The 26317-nt window shown below is 35.2% G+C and overlaps 1 protein-coding gene and 1 non-coding gene across 10 annotated transcripts in view; both read left to right on the top strand.

The window, feature by feature from the left end:
* The window catches only part of NCOA1 (nuclear receptor coactivator 1), a 216280-nt gene that overhangs the window by 110612 nt on the left and 79351 nt on the right, over positions 1-26317 (top strand). For all 9 annotated transcript variants that reach the window (XM_088796268.1, XM_088796267.1, XM_088796265.1 and 6 more), the window contains 2 exons: positions 10050-10207; positions 21683-21788. In XM_088796268.1, the coding sequence (XP_088652394.1) occupies positions 21700-21788 (89 nt within the window). In that variant the 5' untranslated portion in view covers positions 10050-10207; positions 21683-21699. The remainder of the gene's footprint in view (positions 1-10049; positions 10208-21682; positions 21789-26317) is intronic.
* On the top strand, positions 22950-23056 carry LOC141572027 (U6 spliceosomal RNA). Its single transcript, XR_012497038.1, has one exon. It is a non-coding gene; the product is annotated as a U6 spliceosomal RNA (small nuclear RNA).

Here is a 26317-nt window from a genome sequence, read left to right as displayed (position 1 = left end):
TAAGGTTGGAGGAAAAATGAGGCTGTGGAAATGGCCATTCTAACTGAAGATTTATAAAGTTTTTTTGTCTTTTCAAGGAACTAACTCATACTTTGCCAATTTTCTCTTTTTTTACTTCTCTTTGATTTCTCCTCCTTTGTTATTTTCTTCCTTTTGCGTTCTTTAGATTTACTTGCTTTTTAAATTTTTTCTTAAGATAGAACCTTAGAGAACCTTTTCCTCCCCCTCATATAAGCATTTAAATCTATAAAATCCTCTCCCTTTTAAACACTGCTTTCCCAGTACTCTACACATTTTTGTGTGGTGTATTTTTTACTATCATTTTATTTGAAATATTTCCAAATTTCTCTCCCTTAAAATTTTTTTTTTGCTTCATGGATTATTTAGAAGTATAGTTTTAAACATTTGGAGTTTGGAGGGGATTTCTAAATGTCTTATGTTAATGGATTTTTTTAAATTTATTCCAGTTGTGTTCAAACAACACATTCTGATGTATTTAATACTTTTAATTTTATTTTGAGCACAGTTTCTCTTCATGAAACTACCAAATACACTGGAAAAGAGTATGTATTCTGCAAGTGTTGGGCATAGTGTTCTAAAAATGTCAATTAGGTCAAGGTAGTTGGTAGTACAGTTTGAATTTTCTGAGTCTTTGTTTTTTTCTCCCCCAAAGGGGTCTGCTTCTATGATTGCTGAGAGGTAGGTGTTAAAACCTCCAACTATAATGTGTATTTGTTTTTCTTCATTTGATTTAATCACTTTTTGCCCCCTGTATTTTTAAGCTTTGTCTTTAAAGGCTGATAAGAGACCTTGAATGCCAGGTAACAAGAGTGCAAATTCATTCTGGAAACTATGGAAAGGCCTGTGGAGTGGTGACTAGGGATGTGACATTGTGAACATGGGATGTGGGGAATTGTTTCGCAGGAGGCATTGTGTCGTCAGACCAGGGATAGAGGTTAGACGTGTTCCTCAAGTACCTCAGACTTGGCTTGCTAACAGTCTGGAGTGTAATGATGATTTTGAAAACTGAACAAGATGCTGGTTTGATAGACATGGAAGAGAAAGACTTAATGGAATTATTAATGGATTGAATGTAGGAAATGGCAAGGAGAGAACTGCCTTAAACAATTCTAAGAACCTAGAGAACTAGGAAAACGGTTGTATGATTGCTAGGAATCATACAATCAATCTTTCTGGCCCATCACTTTCTGCGTGTTGCCTGGGTATACGAATATAGGCATCATACAGGTAATAATGAGCACTTCAAGATTACTGAAGAAGTTCTTTCTGCCATGTTTTTATTACACATATATTGTGAAACTATTCATTTCTGAAATAATTTTGGGATTAGTTTTTAGTACCATGTTTCCCCAAAGGTAAGACCTAGCCGGACCATCAGCTTGAATGCGTCTTTTAGAGCAAAAATTAATATAAAACCCAGTCTTATTTTACTATAAGACCAGGTATAATATAATATAATGTAATGTGATGTAATGTAACGTAGCATAACGTAACGTAACATGACATAATACAGGGTCTTATATTAATTTTTGCTCCAAAAGATGCATTGGTCCAAAAGAGCTGATGGTCCAGCTAGGTCTTATTTTCAGGGTAACAGGGTATATGCGGTCTCAGCTCAGTTTTTACCCTCACATAGAAACTCTTCTTAATCACTCAATCAAAAGTAGCTCCTCCAGTAACTCTCTACATCAGGTTAACCAGTTTTACTTACTGACCTTTTCCTCCTATTTGAATGTTAGCTTCAAAGACTAAGAACTTCATCTGTCATTCCTCAGCACCTGGTTCAGTGTTTACCACATACTAAGCTCTTAAATATTTGAGGATTGAATGACTCTGCTTGTTACAAAAGAAATGATGGGTAGTGAGTAAAAGAAATGAAAAGAAAATGTTTTATAATTTGATTTTAAAGTACCTGACTCATGGTTATTACCTATATTTTGAAGTTATAAGTCTAGGCCTCTGGTTATCGTCTGATCACCTGCCGATTCCCCCCCCCCCCCAAGATACTGTGCGTGTCACTCTATGGAAAGTGATAGGTAAATGTAACCATAGGTTGATTAATTAGCACACCTCATTACATGATTATACTTGACATTGAAAAAATGGAATTATAAAACCTCTAAGCACATATGTCAGTCACTTCTCCATGTAAAAGGAAATATGTGACTTAGAAAAATAAAAAAGAAATATCTAAATACAAATAGTTTTATCGGTTAACTTTAGTGAGTACCTATTCTTTGCTACCCTTGAGAGTATGAAGAGGTAATAAGACAGTCTTTGTCAGTTGACAGTGTGTTGAATAGAGACTGCATGTAGAAAAATGTGTAATGCAAACACTCATCTGATAAAGTCTATGCCAGTTTTAACTGTTACCTAAAGCGATCGATCTCACCTTTTGCTTTGTTTCGGGCCTTAGCAAATGCCATCTTCTAACACATACGAATTAAAATCCTATCTGAGCATCCTGATACAGTGTTTTGGAGATTTAGAACAGCTTAGCTTTGACAGTCCTCAACAGCTGCCTTCCTTATTTAGTAGAGTTGCTCTTTAGGAAAGAACTAAACACTTGTAGTTTAGGTATTACATTTCATTTTTAGCTCTTTGAATGTGGACTGTCTCCAACACCCTAATGTTTTCTCTTGCCTGTGGCAAAAACAGAGAGATAAATTATATTGCAGAACAATGCCACCGAAATGTGTTTTCTTCAATTAGTAGAGACGAATTTAGCACTTGTACTACTTTCAGCTTTCTTTCCTCCCTGTGTCCTCACTTCCAAATTTATGCCTAATCCCTTATATAATAATCTAGGACGCCCCACCTCCATGCCATTGATACTGCTCTTGGATTTATTTAGAAAGATTTGTAACGTCCTTTGATCAGTTTAATGATCTTTATTCACTTTGAGCTTTTAACTACATTAATATTGTTCAATTAGAACAGATTCGTTAATTCCACAAATTAACCTTTTAAAATGTTGTGTACCTACTCTGTGCCAGTAAAAAAACATTCACCTGGAAACTTACCATGTAGTGAGGGAGATAGGCAATAAATACATAATCACACAAACAAATGTGTAAATAAAAATTGTGGAAAATGCTAAAAAGAGAAAATAGAAAGTGCTATGAAAGTATCACGGAGGGCTGATTTAGATTACTGGGGAAAGAGAAGTAGTATTTTGGCTAAAGCTTAAACAACGAATCGGAATTGGGCAAGTGAAGAAGATAGGGGGGATTATTCACAGCAGAGGATATATTATAGTGAAGGCCTGGGAGTGGGGGAAAAAGGGTTAGGGAATAAGGAGGAACCTAGGAAAGACCCGTGTGGCTAAAGCATAGTATGCCATGGGGAGAGTGGCCATGTCCTGAGTTTTGGAGTTTGTTATCAGTGAGATAAAAACACTTGGAAGGTTATAAACAGGAATAGGGTATTGGATTTGTATATCTGTTGATTGATGATTTATTTTTTGAAATAGACTAGGTGGGGCCTGATGATTGCATATATAGGTTGTGAGAGTGGAAAAGATTTCAAATGTGATATCTGGAGTAGCAGCAATTGGGTGGGATAAAGGTGCCCCCCCCCCCCCCTTTTTTTAATAGGGAAGAGTCAAGGAAAAGGAAAATAGAGAAGTTTAGATTGGAACTCCTTAGTAACAGGCAAATACTTGCAGGTGTGGAACTTAGAATAGAGCATAAAAATAGTAGGAGCATTCTTTTGAGAATAACTTGTCTCCAAAATAGATGTGTTTATACTACATCTAGAATTAGTAGTATTGTGTTTATTTCTTTAATGTAAATGTAATGGTGGGTGTAGAGTCATTAATATTTTAAATTTAGCAGTTGATAACACAGGCAGTTAAACACTCAATTTTGGTTTCAAGGTTATAACCTGCCTTTTATTAAAGGAGAGCAAGAAATAGAAATTGATACAGCAAAGTACTCAGGATTGACTTCATACTATATTTCTTAAAATTTAATTTTATCTTTAAAATTTAGAATGTAATCATCAGTATCTCCCTAGAACCAGAATGAAAATTCAAAACAAAAAGCCATATCAAGGTACATAAAATTTCATAAACATGTATTACTGAAACGAATAATTAAGAAACGCATGGCAAGTCTGGCAAAAACTAAGGGAAAACATGATGGCTGTCATCATTAATTAGAAAGGTGGCTGACAAGTACATGAGATGTTACACTAATTGACTATGGTCTATTTATTAATCAGACACCTAACAATGTTTACTATGTGCCAGGCACTATTTTAAATTACTTTAAAATATTAAATGTTTACTGTCCTAACAACTCTTGAGTAGATACAAAAGTTGTACCTGCTTTTATCTACTTTTTATTCTCATGCATAAGGGAACGAAGGCATGGAGAGGTGAAGGGCAGAAAGTTAGTAATGGGGGAGTTGGGCTCCAGAATCTATACTTTTGGTCATAATGTTATATACTACCTCAGTTGTAAGAAAGAAATGTGGTCATCTGTAGGCAGATATAGTAGCTAAAGCTCAGTTAATTTATTTCACTGGTGTGAGGTTTCATTGTATCAATATATTAGTTTTACTGATCGATTCTATTATTGATAGGCTTTTGGGTTGTTCCCAATTTGGCTCTTACAAATATTGTTAGCACAAACATTTTTCTTCGTAGCTCTTATTGTACATGTGCACGAAGAATTGGTTTGGGTTCATGGTTTTCTTTAATGCTGGTCCACTGGTAGAATCTTGCCATTTACCAAGATTTATTTCCCAGCTAGAGCCGCCTTGCAGTTCTTGCTCTTACCATGGAGCAACAGTTTCATATCTTTCTAACATAATAGAATTTTATCTTCTAACAACACTGGTGAATATACCCAGATTTTTTTAAAACACCCAAAATGTTGTGTAAAGAATGTTTTTTCTGTAGAGAGATTGCAAGGTTTTCATAAAAGTATTGTATAATCATAAGAACAATGAAATCAGCCTACTAAAAATTAAAGATTAAAAAGAAAAAATAAGTAAATATTGACATTCTATTAAAAAAATAAACAATTTTATTTATTTATTTTTATCCCTCCCCCCCTTCTTCCGCTTTCCTCTCTCTACTCTGGTTCAAGCCGTTGTTTCTCAGTCTAGTTATGTAGGACACAGCTCGCTGGCCCATGCTGGTATTATGAGCCTTGCCCCCCCACCCACACCCCCCACTGAGGTAGTCGGTCGTTGGCGGCAACTCTCACAGGCTGCCAGCTGCTCCCAATGGCTGCCAGCCACTCACGCTGGCCACTGGCCACTCATGGCAGCACATGGTAGCCATGGCAGCACGCAGCAGCCCACAGCAGCTCTCAGCCCCTCACGCCAACCTATGGCAGCCCACGGCAGCCTAGCTCTAAGGAAGAGCTGTTGTTCACAATCTTAGCTATAGAGGGTGCCCCTCACTGGCCCATGTGGGAATCGAACAAGGCATTAGGAGCGCGGGGCTCCAACCACCTGAGCCACCAGGCCAGCCCCAATTTTATTTTTAAAGTCTTGATTTTTTTTTCTAGGCCTCCTAGTCACAGATAAGGTTAGTAAGAAAAAGCAACTACATATGTACTATGGAGAAGTCAAATAAATAAACTTTATACATATTTTAAAGTATTTTTTAATGTTAATATGGATGGCTTGATTTTAAATTTTATTTAAATCATTTGTGTCTTTGATTTGGAGAGCATGACTCTTGTGTCTTCATTAATGGGAAAGTGGTAACATCATTCTGTCTTCGTTCTTTCATGAAAATCTTGCAGTTTCTCCCAAGGAAAACTTACTTCTTCACACAGTTTTTAAGATGCTTCTTTCTTAAATTTTATTTGGGGGCGAATTAATATGAACTCAGAAGTTACTATAAATCTTACTTAACTCCATGTAACCAAAATAGCTTATGATTGCCATTAGTGTTGATAGTTTATTAGTAACATCAGCAGCATAGTTGGCTTAAGGTGTTAGTCCCAGCACCCTGGGAATTTTGGTTAACATTATCCCTTTCTCTTCTCATCAAAAAGTCTATCATAAAGAAGAAAAGTTAGTGTCACGTTATAGTAAAGATAACTTTGCATCTCCACTAATTTTATTAAAGTAATTAATGTATAAACATTGTAACTTTAAGTGTTATTAGTAACAAAGTTACTTTCATCACACTTACTTCACAGTTAATGTACGTGGGTGAGAGAATCTACTGCCCTTAGAGGTTTGAGAGTTTCTTTCACTTTCTCATGGAGAAGGAAAAGGACATTAGACCACAGCTTCTTTTGTCATTCATCTCATAAGGTGACAGTTGCTAACAGAAGGTGGATTTCTTTTTTCTGCTTTCCCCAAAGTCACAATCCATGGTATCAACTCTTGTGTGTGGAGAGGTGTTACCCTGGTCTAAAGTTAGTTCTTTTTCTAAACTTTCATGATTAACTGTTGCATAGGTCTTACTTACTGCCTGTTATTAATTCTGTTTCTGTCATACAATTCTTTATGTTATTTAATAATTTTAATTGACAATTGGTTCTTGAGAATGTCAAGATGGTGGGTTTTTAAATTTCTCAAAAAGATAAGGTATTAATAACATACATGAAGCAAAACTTTAAAAAGATTACTAAATAATAGAGAAATTGAAAATAAACATAAAATATTACAAATAATAACACAGTAGTTAATTCCAGGTAAAGGTGGTAGTTTGAGCACACATTTAATACTGTTCCCTCTCCAAACCATCATTTAGTTAAACAACAACAAAAACAAAGTCAACAAGGTTGGGTTTTTGTTTTGTTTTGTTTTTTAAGTCATAAATCAGACATGTAGGAGAATGGGAGAAAACAAAGCAAAATTTTTGAGGCTAGAACACAGCTGGAATAGTGGTAACTGATTAAACCTAAGAAAGCCCAGTTGTAAGTGGACAGAGCTGAGGAGCAAATGAATTTGTACTTGTGACTCTTCAGAGGGCTCTGACACTGGTAGCATTCCACAACTTTGAAAGGGGAGATGAAGAAGGGCAAGGGACTGAAATAAGGAGGATTGTTTCAAATCTATTTAAGAAACAGATGCCTGCCTCTCCTTCACTCTTTCCCACTGTGCTCTCTGCCACTTGACAGATGGGAAACTTGAAGTGTATTTTTTTGGGTAAAACTGAGTGCCTCTGGGGTAATGGACAGCCGGGCACATTGAAGGTGGACGGGGGGATTAAATGAGACTTGGGGTTTGGAATGCTGAGAGCCTCTGCTGTTTTCTCCACTATTGGCTTCCCAAACGGAGGCCTTTACCTTCCATACAGGAAATGGGAAGAATCTTCTGTGAAGAATCTGACCAACCCAAGAAGAAAAACCTAAAGGCAAAGGAACTGTACATAAGTACCTGTACTCTAGTTGGTAAATTTGTTTCTTATAGGGTACGGGTTAACAATTCTGACTACTTTATACATAAACAGGTATTGAACAAATAAGTAAATAAGAGATAGATATTAACCAAGTATGATGCTCAGTCTCCATAATATTCAGGGACATGCAAATTGAAATGAGATCCCATTTTCATCCATTAGACTGGTTCAAAAAGACGTCTGATGATAACAAGTGTTGGAAAGAATACAGAGAAAATGGTTTTCTCACATACTGTTAGTGGGAGTGTGAAACAGTCATTTTGGCAAGCGTTATGACAAATGTGAGTAGAGTGGAAGATACGCGAATGCTACAACTCAGAAATTCCACTTCTGGATATTACTATTAGAAATTCTTGCACTTGTGCGTATGAACATATGAATAAGAAGCCATGTACAAGAACACTCATTGAGGCGTTATTTGTAATACGGAATGAAAATTTACAGACAACTTAAATATAAGAATGGCTAAGCTGTGGTATATTTACATGTACCTAAGAACGAAGCACACACACACATACATACATACATACCCACCCCCCAGCAAGGACACAATTCCAAAACATAATGAATGAAATCAGCAAATGCAGAGTATGTGTAGTATGCAGTTTAAACATGTATATTTTGAAACATAAAACATCAATGTGTATTGTTTATATATATAATATATAAAAAATTGACCAGAAGGATATGTACTAAATTCATGATGATGGTTATCTCTATCAAAGGAAGGGGGAATGAACAGAGTGAACTATGTGAGAGTGTGGGGGCCTTTGATTTATTGGTAATGCTTCATTTCTTAAAAAAGAAAATATATCAAAATGTTTACTGTTGTTAATTCTGGATCCATAGATATTTATTTATTCTGTTTCTCAATATGGAATTTTAAGATTTTGGCCCTGCACGTCCACCTAACTCCAAAATAACAAAGGAAGAGTGTTTTATAGATTTCCTTTGTACTCTGTGTGTGTTAAGTGCGTTAAAGGTGCTCTTCTGTCACCTTGCGTCCTCATCTGATTCTTAAATCAGATTGAATTTAAGAAATAAAATGAAAGGAATTGAGTTGCTGTCATTAGCCAGCACTTGCGCCAGAGTCCAGCATTGGAAGCAGATAATGAAGATGGAGGGGGCTTACTCGTGAGGGGAAAATTGGAACTAGTAATGGAAAGCCACCAGACTGGCCCAGTAGTCATGGGGGTCTGGTATGAGTTTGCATCATTCTTATCAGATCTCCTGCTCTGGATTCCTAGGGGAGAGGTGGTAAGGAAAGACTTTCAAAATAGTGAACTCTGAATAGCACAGATAATTACATAATAATTACTGGAGAAATACATTTTAAGAATAATAAGCTTACTGATTTCATATCGTGTTTTCCCGAAAATAAGACCCAGCCAGCCAATCAGGTCTAATGCATCTTTTGGAGCAAAAATTAATGTAAGACCCAATCTTATTTTACTATAAGACTGGGTCTATAATATAATATGATATGATATATGATATGACATAATTAATATAATATAATTAATATAATAAATTAATGTAATATAATATAATATAATATAATATAATATAATATAATATAATATAATATAATCGGGTCTTACATTAATTTTTGGTCCAAAAGACACATTAGAGCTGATTGTCTGGCTAGGTCTTATTTTCGGGAAACACGGTAATAACAATCAAACATCAGATCATCTGTACTATTTTTCTTCCTGCTCCTTCGTGTTCCTCCTGTCTCCTTTGGATCTTTGTATGTCACCTACCTCTGGGTTTCCATATTTTCCCCCTTACTGTACTGCCCTTGTTACCATGATTTCTCCTCCTATCAGCCAGGTTTCTGTCAGCTCTAAAGAACATTCGTAAATGCTTCAAACCACTGAGACTATGGCTCTTCCTTTAGGTCTGGCCTCCTAGTACATAAGGGGTATATTGGGAAGAGTTCTCTTAAGGGATAAGTCGTATAAGTCTTATCAGTCTCATCCAGTATGATTCCTTTCTTTCAGTGATCAAGTCCCCTGCATTTCTGCCTGCTCTTGGTCACTTTTCAATGTCTTTGAACAGTTATTTTTTCTATTTTGTCCAGGATTAGTAATTGTCATCTGTGGGCAATTACAGATGTTAGTCCAATACAAGATAGTTTATCCTTAATGGAACCAGAGCTCAACAAATTTCATTTTTAAGTATTATAAAGATAAAAATGTTTGTAAAGTTTTTCAATAAAAAATTTGAAATAAAATATCATAGTAATTTTAATGCATAGTGAGGAGTAGTACAGAAACCAAAGAAAGAATTAAATGCAAACTGAAAGCATGAAAAATCAGTAGTTGTAAGAGAAACAAGAGAAACATAACAGTGCATCCAGAAAAAAAAATTTAAAAGATCTATAGATGGGTCTTTGAGAAGATTAAGGGCAGACTGTAATTTGATATTAACTAAGTAGCAGTTTTAAATAGGAATACATGTTTAATCACCAGAAAGGACTTCTGCTGTAAAATCAGATCTTTATCTATTATCTTTGGAAAGATTTTTCCATTTGGCTTTAAAAGTTGTATTTTCTTTCTTTACCTTTATCATTTCCGACCTTTGTCATTTCTTAGACAATAACAATCTAACCTCCCTTCTGCCTTTATTTTTTTCTTCTCCTTTGTTTTAGTTGTTTCCATAAATGGCCTTCAATGTGAGGTGAGAGTGAAGAGACTAGAGCCATCTCTGGAGAACATCTTTACCCCACTCCCCTGGAAGCCACCCTTCGGAGCACTGACTTGACCCTATCTGTTTTGAGGACTCATTATGAACAAAGAAGTCTCCCAGGTAGGAATTGTACTTCTGGCTTCAAAGAGCTTTGTCTACAAAAGTACGGGGTTACCTGTTGACTCTTATTTTTATGGAACTATGTCTGGATCTGAGAAGTTTCAAGGTTATCATAAAACGTGCTGACATTCCTAATTGAAAAGATGAGAAAAGTTTTAGATTACCCTTTATAAACAGTTTTAATGAACACTGAAATTAATAAGGCTTCAGTAAGGGAGTGTTGTTAGTACCTTGACTTTATAACGAGAAAGGGACAAAAAATAGAATAGTGACTGAAGTCTGGCTTTGGTGTCTTTTTAACTCATTGTTCAGTGAATGACAGAAAGTCATGTTTTCTTCATGTCACAATGAAAACTTTTATCTTTTCTTTCTCATCTTAACATTTATTAAAAACAATTTTAAACTACCAAATAGTTGCAAGATTGGTAGGCTGAACACCTCTATGCCCATTGCCCAGTTTCACCAGTTGTAAACATTGTTACATTTGCTCTATCTCTATATATATTTACTACTTCTCCTCCGCCACCACCATTATGACGATGATGAACAATCATTTGAGAGTAAGTTACAGACATTTATGATCTTTCACTCCTAAATATTCATTATGTAGCTCTTACTTAACCACAGCATAATAACCACATTTAGGATACTTAACATTTCATATTATTATCTAATATATTGTCCTTATTAAAATTGTATCAGTTCTCTGATCCAGAATCACACATTACAGAATTGTCACATCTCTCTGATTCCTTTAACCTGGAATAGTTTATCAGCTTTTGTCTTCCGTGATATCGACATTTTGGAAGATGACACTCATTTTGAGCTTATCTGTTTCCATTTTTGTTCCTTTCTGAAGAGTTTATGATATGGCATTTTGGAGATTCATGAGTTTGTTACTGAGAACCTTAGCTGGAGAACAAAACCTGTACAGATTTTTGGGGGGGCAAAGTTTGCTAAAACATAGTGGGAGCCCAAAATTCCAGAAGGTAGATTCCTAAAAATGAGTTGGATGTTATTGAAAAGAACTTTATATGTGTGTATGTATGTATATATATAATTTTAGAATCTAAAATGTATACATTTTTGGACAAAAATTAGGGTTTGTAAAGGCAGAACTTTTGATTTTGAAGGAATAGCAAGCACATTTACATTTTAAGGTGATTCACATCTTATAGGAAATAATTGGTTTTATTTATAATGATCATAGAAGATAAAGCAGGATTAGGTATATGTTCAATTTTATTTATTTCTGTGATGTTTGGACCAAGAATTGAAAAAGATACTCTGTGTGTTTGAGAGCCTTATAAATACCACCCAGAATTTTTAGATGTGGTATAAATTAGTGTCAGCTTTTCTGGGAGATACCTAATGAGGAAGCATTTTAGTGTAGAGGCAAAAGCAAAAATTGGGAATCTAGTTAGCTTTTCCACTCATCAGTTACATGACTGTAGGTTAGTTATATAAGTTAAAGCGTAGCCAGATTCGGGAACCAAATGACCTAAGAATGATTTTTACCTCTGTCACTTATGATGTTGAGCAGATTAAGTAAACTCCCTTCCATGTCTCAGTTTTCTCATCTCTAAAATGGATTATAATGCTGCCTATCTCATATTTTATGAGTGAATGAATTAGTAAAGTTTATGAGTAAATATAAGTTAGATGCTTAGAACAGTGGTTGGCACATAGCAAATCTATACAAGTATGAGTCATGAGCATCAGACCATAGTTTCCTTTTTAGTCCAATAAAACTGTTGCTGTCAGTCCGTGATTCTGTGAAGTGGAGGTAGTACTAACACATACTTCATAGGGCAGTTGCGAAGCATAAATGAGTTAATACATATAAAACACATATGCACTCAAATATACAGAGGGTGCCAAAAAAATGTATACACATTTTAAGAAAGGAAAAAACTATTAAAATTGTAATATTCAATATACCAATAACAAAAGATGAATACAAGTCATGAGTGTATATTTTTTGGCATCCCTGGTATATCATTTCATTGTCATATCCTTTAATCAAGTGCATATTAATGAGCTTACATTTTTTTATGAATCTTTTTATTATTTTGTTCTTCTCAAATTCTTTTTTACTACTGACTTTATACTGCAAAAGTGGAAACAGGTGAGATAAATTGGGACAATAAAGATTATATGTAGATCTGTATTGTAGTTTTATGCATGCCCTTTCCCCTTCAGTTGGAAGGATGACCCTGAAATTAAGTGGAGGTTCACCTGACCTGGTAATTTTCTAGTGCCCTCAAAATCCAATTCCATTGTTTTGTCAAATTATTTTGACCCATGTAGCTCTATTACTTTGGTACTTCTGTTACCGTATCATATTAAAGATCAAATTTTAGTATATATTTTTTTTCTTGGTTTACATGTGGCCATTTAATCATACTGTATAATGAACCGAATTTCTGAAATATTTCAGGGAAATTGAACAGCTTCTGTTCAATTATTTTAAACATTGGAGTAATTTTATATAATAAGTGTGATTATTTGGTTTTAGATAATCATCTAATGCTGATCTTCATTCTCTCCAGACCCCAACTTCTAGCTGTTTTTCTGCTCATTGGTTATCTGAATCTGTGAAAGAGGGTGGTGTTGGTGGAAAGAGACACACATTTAAATTTTTATCACTTTGTGTCTGTGGTCATAATTTTTTAAAGGCTTTTTATCTCTTTGCTAGACTCTTATAAACTGTCTTCCTGTGCACATGCAAGTAAACATGAAATACTTATTTTGTTGTTTACAGTTAAAGACTGCTGTAGTCAGGAAAACTAATTTTAATCTTTTTCTTTTTAAGAAATTCCAACATCTTTTTCACAAGTTAGAATAATATAGAAGTGATTTTTAGAGGACTTCTACAGTGTATCTACAATTACCCAATGTCCTTTTCAGATAACTGGAATCATCCAATAATTTTCATAGATTTACAAGGAAATGTTGAGGGTATTTTTGCCAAATTGTTTTAATAAAATACCTGTCACAAATATGTATTTTATATGCTGATTATTTCTCCTCAGTAACAAATTCATACCAATAGGAGGGAGTATTTTACAAGACAAATGCATATATGTTCATTTTTTATATTAAAATTTTCAATGGTCAGTAATATTGTGACATCATACATTGTACGGTGTCAGATGGTTGCTGGACTTATGGTGATCACTTCTTTTAGGTACATAAAGTTTGAATAATTATGGTGTGCCCCTGAAACTAATACAGTATGTTAATTACATTTTTAATAAAATCTTTGTTTAAATGAAAAAAGATTTCAAATAAAGTTAATGTGAGGAATTTAAAATATTAGTTTTAAAAGTAATTTGTTTTTCCTCTTCTTCCTATATATTTGTTAATAGAAAACAAAAAATAAGTGTTCACTCTTTTTCCAAAGTTATTCTTCCCATTTAGAAAAAATTAGTGCAAAGAAAGAAAGCATTATCTTTTAATCTGTAGAATAAACTTAGTAGTAGACATACATTTATTAAGTACATTGTTTCAAACACTACATACTTTTAGAAGTTAAATTACCAAATCCTTGATAATGTCTCTGTTAGCATAATAAATTTAAAAGACTGCACAGGATTTTCTTTTACAAGCAACACTTCAAGAAAAATTTGATTTTATAGAATCGATGAAATAAGAAAAAGTGATGTCTTTATTTTCAAGAGTTCATTGCTTTAAGTCTCCTCTTTGCCTTTGTTTTCTATGCTTGGCCATAATGGTTAAGATACTGGCAGAGGCTTATGAGAGTAGGGGCTCTTTCTAGGCTCGGGATAGTCGCCTTCTGAGTTTGGGTCCCATGCTTTGTGAGTTCAAAGGGAATTCTTGTTTCCAGATGTTTAAAGAAATCCTTGTTCAGTCATTAGCTTGAGAATGTCTGTTTTTTAACAAAAAATTAGGAGGCATGCAGAAACAAAAAAGTATGGCCCATACACAGGAAAAATAGCAGTCAACAGAAATCATTTTTAGGGAAGCCCAGGCATTGTACTGATTAAACAAAGAAGAAAAAAGTTGAGAAAAGATAAGTTGGACTTCATCAAAATTAAAAACTTTTGTTTACCAAAAGACACTATAAAGAAAGTGAAAAGATAACCCACAAAATAGGAGAAAATATTTCCAAATTATATCTCTAGTAGGGGTCTAGTACCCACAAATAAAGAACTCTAATGACTCAACAACAACAAAAAAAGACAAATAACCCAATTAAAAAATAAATAAATAGGCAAGGGACCTGAATAGACATTTCTCTAAAGAAGATATTATACAAATGGCCAATATGTACATGAAAAGATTCTCAATGTCACTAGCGATTAGGAAATGTAAATCAAAATCATAATGAAATACCTAGTAGATTTCACATCTACTAGGGTGGCTAAAATGAAAATAAAATTGCAAATAACTTTTGGTGAGGATGTAGAGACATTGGAAAGCTTATACATTGCTGGTGAGAATTTAAGATGGTACAGCCACTATGGAAGAGAGTTAGACAGTCCCTCAAAAAGTTGGAGAGTTATAATATGACCAAGTAGTTCCAGTCGTAGGGATATACTTAAGAGAACTGAAACTTGTTCACACAAAAATTTGCACATAAAGATTCACAGCAGTGTTAGTAATAAATAGCCCCCAAATGGGAAAAAAACCTAGGTGAGCATCAACTGATTAATAGAGAAACAAAATATGGTATATCCAAACAATGGAAATTTATTTAACCATAAAAAGGGCACTAAAAATCCTAAAATCCCCATCCTTTCTTACCATATGAGAAAGATTTCAATTGTCATTTAAATGAAATGACAAAATTGAAAACTTCTTTTAGAAAACTATATTGTCTGAGGACTCCAGCTTGAGAAACATTTCTTTATGGCGGTTACCCAATGCAGGAGCTCTTTATCATGATTTTACTGCACGATACTTTTCTTACAACTATCAACTTGAGGAGGTTTAGCTCTCAGAGTCTCCCTCTCATCATATCTATGCTTCACTGTGCTAATTGCCGGCTAAGCATTTTAAAATACGTTGTAAGAATTGTCTATTAACTGTTACTGATTTTTCAAATTACGCAGTTCTCAACTAAATCTGGGAGATAAGTGACAAATTTCTTATGTAGAAATGTATAACTCAACTGAAATACAAAGCACTGACCTATTTCTTCAGCCCCACCTATTTGGTTTAGTCTTGTCCACTTGAACAGAGATAGATGTGGTTTCTAGTTCCTAAAACTGCTCTCTAGAGATCGCATCAGATTGTTTGGGTATAATTTAGCAAGTCTTTCTAAATCAACAAGGGTACTTTTACTTAGAAACTTTACCTCTTTTAAAAGGTGATATGCAAATTGGTTTCCTGAAACCAACATTTCTTAATGAACGTTATTTAAGAACTTGCTGCCAAATATAAAGCCATTCCACAAATAGAACAGCTATAGTAATAGTTTTCACTCATCAGAGGTTTTGCATCCTAATACCTGTTTATTGTTTTATAAGTAGAAAACAGTTCATACCAGAATCATATCATCAGCAAATTGTTGGTAGCTATATCCTAGCTTCTTATCATTGGCTCTTCTTTTGGTAGGCCAGCGTGTGTGGCTGCTCTCTAATTGTGTGAGGTCTCCTCAGCCCCAGAATCTCAGATAAATTTAGCAGATGTTCAGCTCCAGCCAGTAGTCACATGGTAGCACAGTCAGTATGGGGAATCTCCTTTTAAATTACAAATTTAGTTCTTGCTCAGAATTATCCATTCTGGGGCCTGCCTGGTGGCTCAGGTGGTGGGAGCGCCATGCTCCTAACACCGAGGTCATCAGTTCGATTCCAACATGGGCCAGTGAGCTGCGCCCTCTACAGCTAAGACCGTGAACAATGGCTCTCCCTGGAGCTGGGCTGCTGTATTGGGCGTGAGCTGCTGTGTGCTGCCAGGAGCGGCAGTGGCAGCGTGAGTGGCTGGCAGCCAGCAGAGAGCTGCCGTGAGCTGCTGTGAGCGGCCAACCACCGACTGACGCCAACTGCCTCAACCAGGGGGAGCGCAAGACTCATAAATACCAGCATGGGCCAGGGAGCTGTGTCCTACACAATAGACTGAGAAACAATGGCTTGAACCGGAGTTGGGGGGGAGGCAGAAGAAGGGGGGAAAAATTATCCATTCTGTGAGATTGTATTGTTTATGTTTATAGTTATATACCTGTAACATGTCTTTGTGTCTCTACAATACTATGAAATAGTGTAGGAGGTTTCTCCAAAATAGTAGATATTTATCTTTTCAAAATTAGAAGAGGTGTTCTCCAATTTCTAGACCAAGAAGGTCATTTTTCTCCCCAGTGAAACGGGAACAAGGATTTCAAGAAAGCTCAATTTCTCAATTATAGGAAAGAATTCCAAAGCATTATGAAAGATTCACAAAAGATTTTAACCATAAAAAATCTTAAATGTCCTTTTAAAATTGTAAATATTGTATTAGTGGAACAACTTAGTCACTTCTGATTCATCACCCATTTTAGCTTCTCTATCTTGTAAGCATCATGTTAGATATTGGATGTACAGTAAAAAGATCCAGTTGGCTTTGAGTTCACAATCTAGAAAGGGAGAGAAACAACAGAATTATAATTCACAGCATATTATAATAAGAAATAGATGCCCAGGAGTATTCTGAGAGCCAGTAGAATTCCAGATGGGTAAATTCTCAGATGTGTATGACCTAACCTCTTTGGAGGCAGAGGAAGTAGGCAGCTAAGGAAACAAGAGGTGACCCCTGAGCATGAGATAGGAGTTAGCTAACTCTTTCATTTTGGATTTTAGCAAACTCAAACGTCTTAGCTTTCATTTTCTTCCCTGTTCATCATTGTCTTCTCTCTTATTTCTACTTTTGTTGAAACATTTAGCGTTGATGCTTTTTCACTATTATAAATGTATTGCCTAATTTCACTTTTTCTATTAATAAACTTAAAAATATTTCCACTTTATTTCTATGTGAAAATAGAATTGAGTGACTTCTTTACTTGTGATGTTTGGTTAACCTCATTTATGCTTCTGTGGATCTCCATCGGAAAAGAAGGTAGCAGTCTTATTAATTACAGTAATATATCACTTAGCTGATTATTCTTGTTTTGTGTCTGGTTTCAGAGTGGATTCTAACAAGACCATGTTGGGTCTTTCGACCTCTTTTTGTTGTGATGGTTGTTTTTGCCCAGTCTGGTGTATTTATCTTTGCATTGAGGCTGTCCACCTTCAATTGTAATTATTTTCCTGATGTAGGTCCTTCCTCTGTCTCTTGACATGAAGTTTAACAAATGTTTTTTGATGATGACATTAATCCATAATGCAGCTCATCTCATTTATTTATCATAAATAGAAATCTGGAACTTAAAAGTCCATCATGTTTATGCATTTTGAGTTTGAGGTGACAGTGGGATATCCAAATGTCAATTTAGCAGTTGGAGACTTAGATACCAAATTACTGAGATGAGAAAGATTGTACTTATCCTTCACAGAGAGCGTCTTAGAATGAAAATCAGAACTTGTCATTCATTCCTCCTTCTTAACCCTTCAACGATTGCCTAATTCACTCAGAGTAAAGCTACAGTCCCTAAAATGGTTTTCAAGGCCTTACATGATGTAGCCTCGCATTATCTCTCTGATCTCATCTCCTACTTCCTCACTCCCCTGTTCTAGCCACAATGATCTCTTTCCTGTTTCTCAAAAAGCATAGTGACATTCTGACCTTAAGGCCTTACCCCTTACCCCAGATATTTGCTCTCCACCTACTTCCAGGCTTTGATCTTATCTCACCTTCTCAGTGAGATTTTTCCAAACTACCTACCGTGTTTCCCCAAAACTAAGACCTAGCCGGACAATCAGCTCTAATGCATCTTTTGGAGCAAAAATTAATGTAGGACCCGGTATTATATTATATTATATTATACCCGCTATTATATTATATTATATTGCATTGTATTATATTATATTATACCCGGTCTTATAGTAAAGTAAGATCGGGTCTTATATTAATTTTTGCTCCAAAAGACGCATTAGAGTTGATTTTCTGGCTAGGTCTTATTTTAGGGGAAACACGGTACATCAAATGGCTGCCCCTGTCCTTCCATACACCTAAGCCTTTATTGTTGCCTCATTTTTCTCTGTAGCACTTATCACCTTTTAATATACTCTTTGACTTTTTATTAATAATTTTATTTATTGTCTCTTTCCCTCACAATAGAATGAAGCTCTGTGAGGACAGTGATTTTTGTAAATTTTATTCACAGCTGTATCCCCAGTACCTAGAACAGAGTCTGGCATATAGTAGGAGCTCATTAAATATTTTTTGCTAAATTAAGTTGAGCTGTCCACATTGAGATCAATTTTAAGTTTTCTGACTACTATTTACCTTTGGTGGAGCCATGGGATATTATTTTACCAAGGATTTTATTTTTAAAGTCCTTTCCTTGGGGTTGAAACTGAAATTAATATATATAATCTATATGTGTGTGTATAGAGATTATATGTAGTATACAACATATAATACATATGTCCTATAAACACTTTATTGGACAGGTGTTTGGTGACTCATTCACCAAATTCTGTAATAGATACACAGATGAGTGCTGATATAAACTTTGTATTATGTTAAGGAGATTGAATGTTGTTCTGTGGGCAGTGAGAATTTAGTGAAGGGTTTTAAGCAAGAGACTGACATGATCAGACTTACATTTTTGATAGCCTGTTCTGGTGGCTCAGGGAGACCATCTGGGAAGCTATTTCAGTAGTCCAGCAAGAGATGATGAGAAAATAGAAGGAAGGGATGGATTTTAGAAATATGTAGGAAATAAAAATTGACAAATTTTTGGTATTTGCTTTCAATGGGGGGTATGAGAGAAGGCACCAATGTACCAACTAAGAGAAAAAAATACATGAGTAAGAGATGTTAAGTTCATTTTGGAAAGTTGAAGTGCCTGTGTGACATCTGGATGGAGGTATCTGGTGAGTTGGATTGTGGGTATGAGACCCAGGAGATTTGGGCTAGAGATGGAGATTTGGAGGTAATCCGTACAGAGATTTTTTTTGGAACCATGTTGAATGATATCACCCAGAATAATGTATAGTATGGAATAAAAAAGAGGCCTAGAACATTAGAACCATGAAGAATTCTGCCGCCTCCCCGCCCCCCCGCCCCCCAATTCGGCAAAAATTACTGAGAATAAGGTAAGAAGGAAACCACACTAATTCTAACCCATTAGGCCATGGCTTAAAAATATCCATTCTTCAGAGAAGCCTCAATTGATCCCCCAATTAAAATTAGGTCTCCTCTGTTATTATTCTCTATGAACCCTGTTGTTTTCCTTTATAACTTTTATCACAATTTAAAATTACATATTATTTTTGTGTTTTATTTGTTTATGTCTCCCACTTCGCAAGGGCAGGAACCTGTTTTTCTCTTCACTATTTGTTTGGCTCCTAGCACAGTGCCTGATGCATGATAGATGCTTGATTTATTTGTTAAGAAAATGAAGGAAGTGTGGGATTACAGACGACAATGATGGCAATGTTTCCAGAAGGAGACAGTTTCAAATGGTACTCTAAGCAGTCCAGTGAAATAATAATAAGAGTTAGCAGATGTTGCGCACTAATGAATGAAGGAATGAAATGTGTGCATTATACTTATCGATGAAGAGTTACGGGATGAGTTATCCACTGAGTGAACCCTGTCCCTCATTGAGTTCTCTGTCTAAAAGGGAGATAATGACAGTAGCCAGCGTTCTTCAGGAATTTATTGTGTGCTCTTTACATGTGCTATTTCATTCAATTCTCACAACAAATCTAAAGCGAGGTGAGTATAGTTATTACCCCTATGTTACAGATGAGAGGAATAAGGTTTAAGGAGATTATTATGCACATTGTCCGAGAATAGGTAGGCAGTGGTTAAGCCAGGACTTCAGCAAGGCCTTTCTGACCCCAAAGCCCAGGCATTTGACCCCCATGCTCCAGTAGCGGGATCCGGTAGATTCCTCATCAGGAAAGTGATATTTTGAAAATGACATTTGAGCAGGAATGGTTTTGCTGCTGTTTATAGGACAGATTAGAAGTACGAGTGACTGGAATTGGGAAACAGGATAAAAATGGATCTGCATTAATCTAGAATGAGGTATGTAGTTCCAAACTAGGGTCATAACTGTATCTGAGAATGAAGGGGGGGACAATCTAAGATCTCTTGTTAAGGGAGAATTAACAGGACGTGGATACTATTTGGAAATGAAGAGTAAAAGAGAAGAGTAAAAAATAACTATAAGAGTGCAGTCCTAGGAGCTGGAAATTTTCACAAACTGCACTTCTAATATGGAGAAGTCAGAAATGTGCCTTTTTGGTTCCTTGAAATAATAAATTTATGATTAGAATTTTAAGTATTATTTATACACCGAAAGAAGATATGACAATCTTTGGTATTGAGAAAGTGCTAGAGACAGAGTAAGATTTAGGACTAGAGAAAAAGGATTTACTCAGACACATTGATTAAAGCCATGTGAGCAATTCTTACAAATCTCAACATTCTTTATAATAAACTTTACCAATGGGCTGCCAACATGTAGTGCTGTAGTTGTTTTAATAGTTTTAGAATTTAAGGAAAAGTTAAAGGTTTTTCCCGTTTAACAAGGGTAGATGGATTGGAAGAGAATGGAGAAGTGTGTCATTTGGCCTTGATAAAATCCAAAAGGTAGTAGTTATAAAGTATGAGATCAGGGATCGGATTCTGCATTTCACTAGGGACTCTACAGAGAATAGTGGTTGATACGGACAGATGAGAGGGGATCTTTAAGTGCAGTCGCCCGCTGGCACAACATGTGAGAGAGAGACCTGGCCAGCGTGTGAGGAGAAATGACTGTGTTCTCTGGCATTTAGACCGAGGTCCTAACATAAGTAAACATTTGATCTTTGTCGCTTAACTACATAAACACAAGGTTAGGAGTATAGAATTCAGTTAGTAAGTACAAAATCTAGTCCATTGCTTTAACTTGAATCATATATATATTATTTTTCTTATGAATATAAAATCCAAACCTTATGAGTTGCATGTTTTAAACCCTTTTCAAAGTAGAGTCTAAAATAAATAAATATAAAAAATAATTTCTCTAATTCCCACTTATACGTTCAGTTTTTACATTTACATATGAAAGTGATTTTTTTTCCTGTTTGACAAAATATCTCAGTTTCTCTTCATTCCAACAATATTTTTATGCTAACTGATCTGTGATTTCATAAAGGATTATTAATTTGATTTTGTAGATACAGGAAAGAAATAGTAAAAACACTAAATAGCTGGGCCTCCTGTGCTTTTGTGTAGACAGAAATGCTGTTGTGTTGGCTTAATTGTCGATTCATTGAGAGACTGCAGTGTTTACATATTTTCTAACGGGGTGTCCTCCTCCCCTGTGGTAGGTCATTTCTTCAGGGTAGATTTCTTATTGTTGTCCTTTATTTTTAGGTGTGAAGTTTTTCAACATGAGTGGCCTCGGGGACAGTTCATCCGACCCTGCTAACCCAGACTCACATAAGAGAAAAGGATCGCCATGTGACACACTGGCATCAAGGTAGGAACACTCTTAGTCTATTTCTGGCAGAGCTGCTTTATCATTTTCATGGCCTCTTTAGAGCTGTTTCATCTACTCCAAGTTTACTGGCCTTCTCTGGGTCCCTCACACTCAGCATGTTCTCTTGCTTCCCCAGGGCCCTGCCAAATGCCGCTCCCTCAGTCCAGCTTACTCCCTCTAGCTTTCCTGTGGTCAACACCTATGCGTCTTACAGATGCCAGCTGAGTCATTACTTCCTTAAAGGGAGTCTTCTCTTCCTTCCATAACTGTTATGTCAAATCTCCCTCCTTCATGTATCTCTCACACATATTTTTATAGTTCGAATCCATAATTTCAAGATTTTAGTACTTTGTGTGATTATCGAATGAACCCTTGGCTTCTCCACTACACGCTAAGCTGCCATTGAGTAAGGACCTTGTCTGTACTTTCTCACCATTTTATCCCTAGTTCCTAGCACAGTGCGTGGCTTACATATAATAAGGGCACGGTAAATATTTGTCAAATGAATAAACAAACATATTATACATCTTTAACTGCTAGCTTAGAATATTCTGGTATTAGTGGAACTAGGAAATATGTTAGGATATCAGGATTCTAAAGAATGATTGTTTGTGGAATTAAATATTTGTATAATATAAAGCACATGATCACCTTAAATAGGCTAAAAGAGAATTATGGCTAAGGAGATTCAGAAAGGAATTTAACAGAAGAGTGCCATGGCTCCAAGCTAGAGAAAGAAAAGTGACTATTTCTCTTCCAGTTCAGACTGTTACAGAGAGATGGTAACCCAAGTACTCATAATCAATGCGAGGAGGAATGTTGATGTCAAGATACAATCCAGATTTGTGTTGTCAAACTTAATGTTCTTCTTTATTGACAAAGTCAGTTCCTCTTAAAGGAAAACTTAAGAATAAATAAATAGAATTAATGTCTTTTACATTAAATTTTTTATTTGGGGAAATTTTTTAAATCTCTAAAAGGATAGGGACTAGGAAACTGTATATACTCACCACATATAATTGATAATATATTGCTGTATTGTTAGTATTCTATTAATGTTTTATCATATTTGAATAGTCTTGTCTAAGTAAAACAATTAATGAATAAATTTATTTTATCTGCAATTAATTCCTCCAATCTCTTGTTAATAATTATATATGTGTGCTCGCTTCGGCAGCACATATACTGAAATTGGAACGATACAGAGAAGATTAGCATAGCCCCTGCGCAAGGATGACACGCAAATTCATGAAGCGTTCCATATTTTTGATATGTGGTATATAAACCAAAAACAACAAAAGAACAAGACAAACAAATGAGAAACAAAAACTCATAGATACAGACAATAGTTTAGTGGTTACCAGAAGGTATGGGGGGTGGGGGGTGGGAGATGAGGGTAAAGGGGATCAAATATATGGTGATGGAAGGAGAACTGACTCTGGGTGGTGAACACACAATGGGATTTATAGATGATGTAATACAGAATTGTACATCTGAAATCTATGTAATTTTACTAACAGTTGTCACCCCAATAAATTAAATAATAATAATAATTATAATTATTATTATATATGTAAGTACCCATGAGCAATATAGAATGTATATTAAATTTACATATTTTATAATTCTGTATATACTTCTCTACAGTATGCTTTTTTCACCATGGGTCTTGAAATATAAGTATACATAGACTTATTCAGTCCTGTTATCTTTTGATTAATATTGTATTACACGAATGCACCACATTTGAAAAATCCGTATCTCTACAGATAGACATTCCCTATAAACAACCTTTCTGTTACAAAGTTTTGTTCTTACAGCCAGCACTACTGCAAACATCCTCCTCATGCACACTCCCTATTTTATACATAAGAGTTTCTTTAGGATTTGTGCACATTTTTGTGTTAACTAGGTAATTACCACATTGTTCTTCAAATGACAAGCTTTGTGAGTTCCTTTTTACTTCACATCCTTACCCACACTGTTTTCTCCTCACTTGAACTTTTTGCCAGTCTGATGGTGTGGGGTTATAGTTTTAAGTACATTTTCCTGATAACTAGATAGATTGATTATAATTTTTGTTTTTATTGTCCGTTATGTTTTCCTCTTCTGTGAATTTCCTGGTTGTCTTCTGCCCATGTTCCTGCTAGGTTGTCTGTCCTTTTCCTTTTCATTTGTAAGAGTTATTTTTAATTTTCTGGTTAATACTCTTTTTTTTTGCTTGTGTTTGATGCAAATAACTTCTCCCAGTCTGTTTAACTCTATTTATAATGTCTGCTGACACACCTTAGAAACTCAGGTTTTCATGTGTCAAGCTTTTGAGGAGGTCTTGTTTAAGAAATTTTTCATCTACTTCAATGCCTTTAATGCAGTTTTGTGTATTTTTTCCTAATACACATTGAGAGTTTGAATTAATCTGGAGTTTATTTTTGTGTATGATATAATGTAGGCACCTGATTTTTTCCCCACATGGAATATCAGTGGTTATGACCCTATCCTTTCCTTGTTTCCATGCTGTTACCTTTATTATAGACCAAGTCCCTTTGTAATGGGTATCTGGTTCTGAACTTTCTTAAGACAATCGCCTTGATGTGGGGTGATAGGGCAAGTCACACTTGTTATTTTTCAAATTGTTTTCCCGATTCTTGGCCCTTTACTCTTCCACATAGATTTTAGAGTCCGTTTTTCAAGTTTCCCCTGAAAAAAATCCTGCTGGGATTGGGATTCGAATTTCATTTACTTTTAGAGATGAAATTAGGGAGAGTTGACATTTTTATTTTCTCGACTCTAGATTGTAGAGTGTTCTTATTTTATGGAAATAAAGGCTTTTCATTTATTCAAGTCTTCACTGTTCTTCAATAATAGCTTACAATTTTCCCCATGAGTGCCTAGCCCATCTTTAGTTAGATACATTCCAGGGTACCATAGAATTTTTACTGCTTTTAGGAATGATACCATTTTTGTCCATTGCATTTTCTAACAGGCAGTTATTAATGTATAAGAATGCTAATGATTTAGAAGTATTGGTCTCATATCCATCCATTGTTCTAAACTTCCTTATTTATTTTAATGGTTTATATGTAGGTCTTCTTTGATTTATTTTTGTGTGTGTGTGTACATAATCACATCACAAATATCGAAATTTATATTTTTTCTCTTAGATGTCTTAGAGATAGTTATCTTTGTATGTTTGCTTTAAAAATATTTGAAAACATCTTCTTCAGGTTGATAAGTAAAGCCCTTCTTCAGGGCTTCAGTTTTTCAAAAGTTATATTTTTGATATGGTAAACTAAAAATTTGTGATTTTGAAACTGGTTGAGTTTGTGCATGAACGACCTTGTAGTGTGTTTCTTTTGGTTTTGTTATTGTATGCTGTCTCCCCAAACAGATTGTGAACTCATTAATCATAAAGAGCATATGTTAGACCTCAGGGTATTGCCAGCCTTGTGTCCAGAAGCCCTGGATAGGAGAGTTTCTCAGTAATTGTCTGTTGGGGCAAGATGCCTTGTATCTGCTTCCTGTTACCTCTTCTCCATTCCTTAACTATTCTCAGAGAATGAGGATTAAAATGCTAATGTTAAAATGGTGGGTAGCTGTGCCTTATACTTGTGTAACATTTCTAGTTCAAATCAACAGGTGCTTAGTAAATGCCTACTGTTCAACCAGCACCATGTGCGTGATGTTATAAGGATGTAAGTGAAGTGAGACGTGTTTTCCATCTTTAAGAAGCTTACAAATCTGTCATGCTATTCATTCTTCTTAAACCCTTCTCAGCTCTCCCTTACCCTGAAAATAAATAATCATAATCATAGTAGATAACATTTATAGTAGTAGTGATGATAGTAGATAACATTTATTGAGCTGATAATATACGAGTATACAAGTATAAGAGTATGCCAGGAACTCTTGCCAAGCATTTTGCGTGTATCATCTGCTTAATCCTCACAAAACCCAAAGAGGTAATTAATGTCATTATCCCTGTTTTACAGATACGGAAATTAAAGCTTAGAGAAGTTAAATTGTTGTTAAGTAGCTCATCCAGTGTTACATAACTAGTAAATGACAGGAAGTTTGAATTTGTACTTTTAAGCAATGTATCATGCTCTGCATCATGGCCTGAAAGAGTCCTTGTGATCTGGCCAGGGTCTCATCTCCTGCCCTTGTATTTCTTATCATCTGTAGTTCATCCATACTAACTACTTATAGGTTCTTTAACTTGACATTTTCACTCTCACTTTTACCTATGGAAGAGTTTGTTTTTTTTTTCTTTTAGGAAACCAATCTCTCCCAACCACTAAATTTAGACATCTTATTCTCTAGGCCTAGGGGCCATCTCTGTGTGCTTCTGTAGTATTACAATGTTGTCACATAGTATGATAATGGCCTGTTTCCTTTTCCATTTTCCTGCTAATGGGGGGCTAAGTCTAATGTACATGGTTGTCTGGCACATAATGACTATAGAAGCATTTGTTGAAAAACTAACACGTTGATGAAAAAAAGATACATAAGCAGTTAACTCATAGAAGTAT

Source organism: Rhinolophus sinicus, chromosome 2, assembly GCF_057876585.1.
Source record: "Rhinolophus sinicus isolate RSI-liver-muscle chromosome 2, RSI-T2T, whole genome shotgun sequence".
NCBI lineage: Eukaryota > Metazoa > Chordata > Mammalia > Chiroptera > Rhinolophidae > Rhinolophus > Rhinolophus sinicus.
Note: the sequence above shows the minus strand (reverse complement) of the source record. Positions and strands in the feature narration are given on the sequence as shown.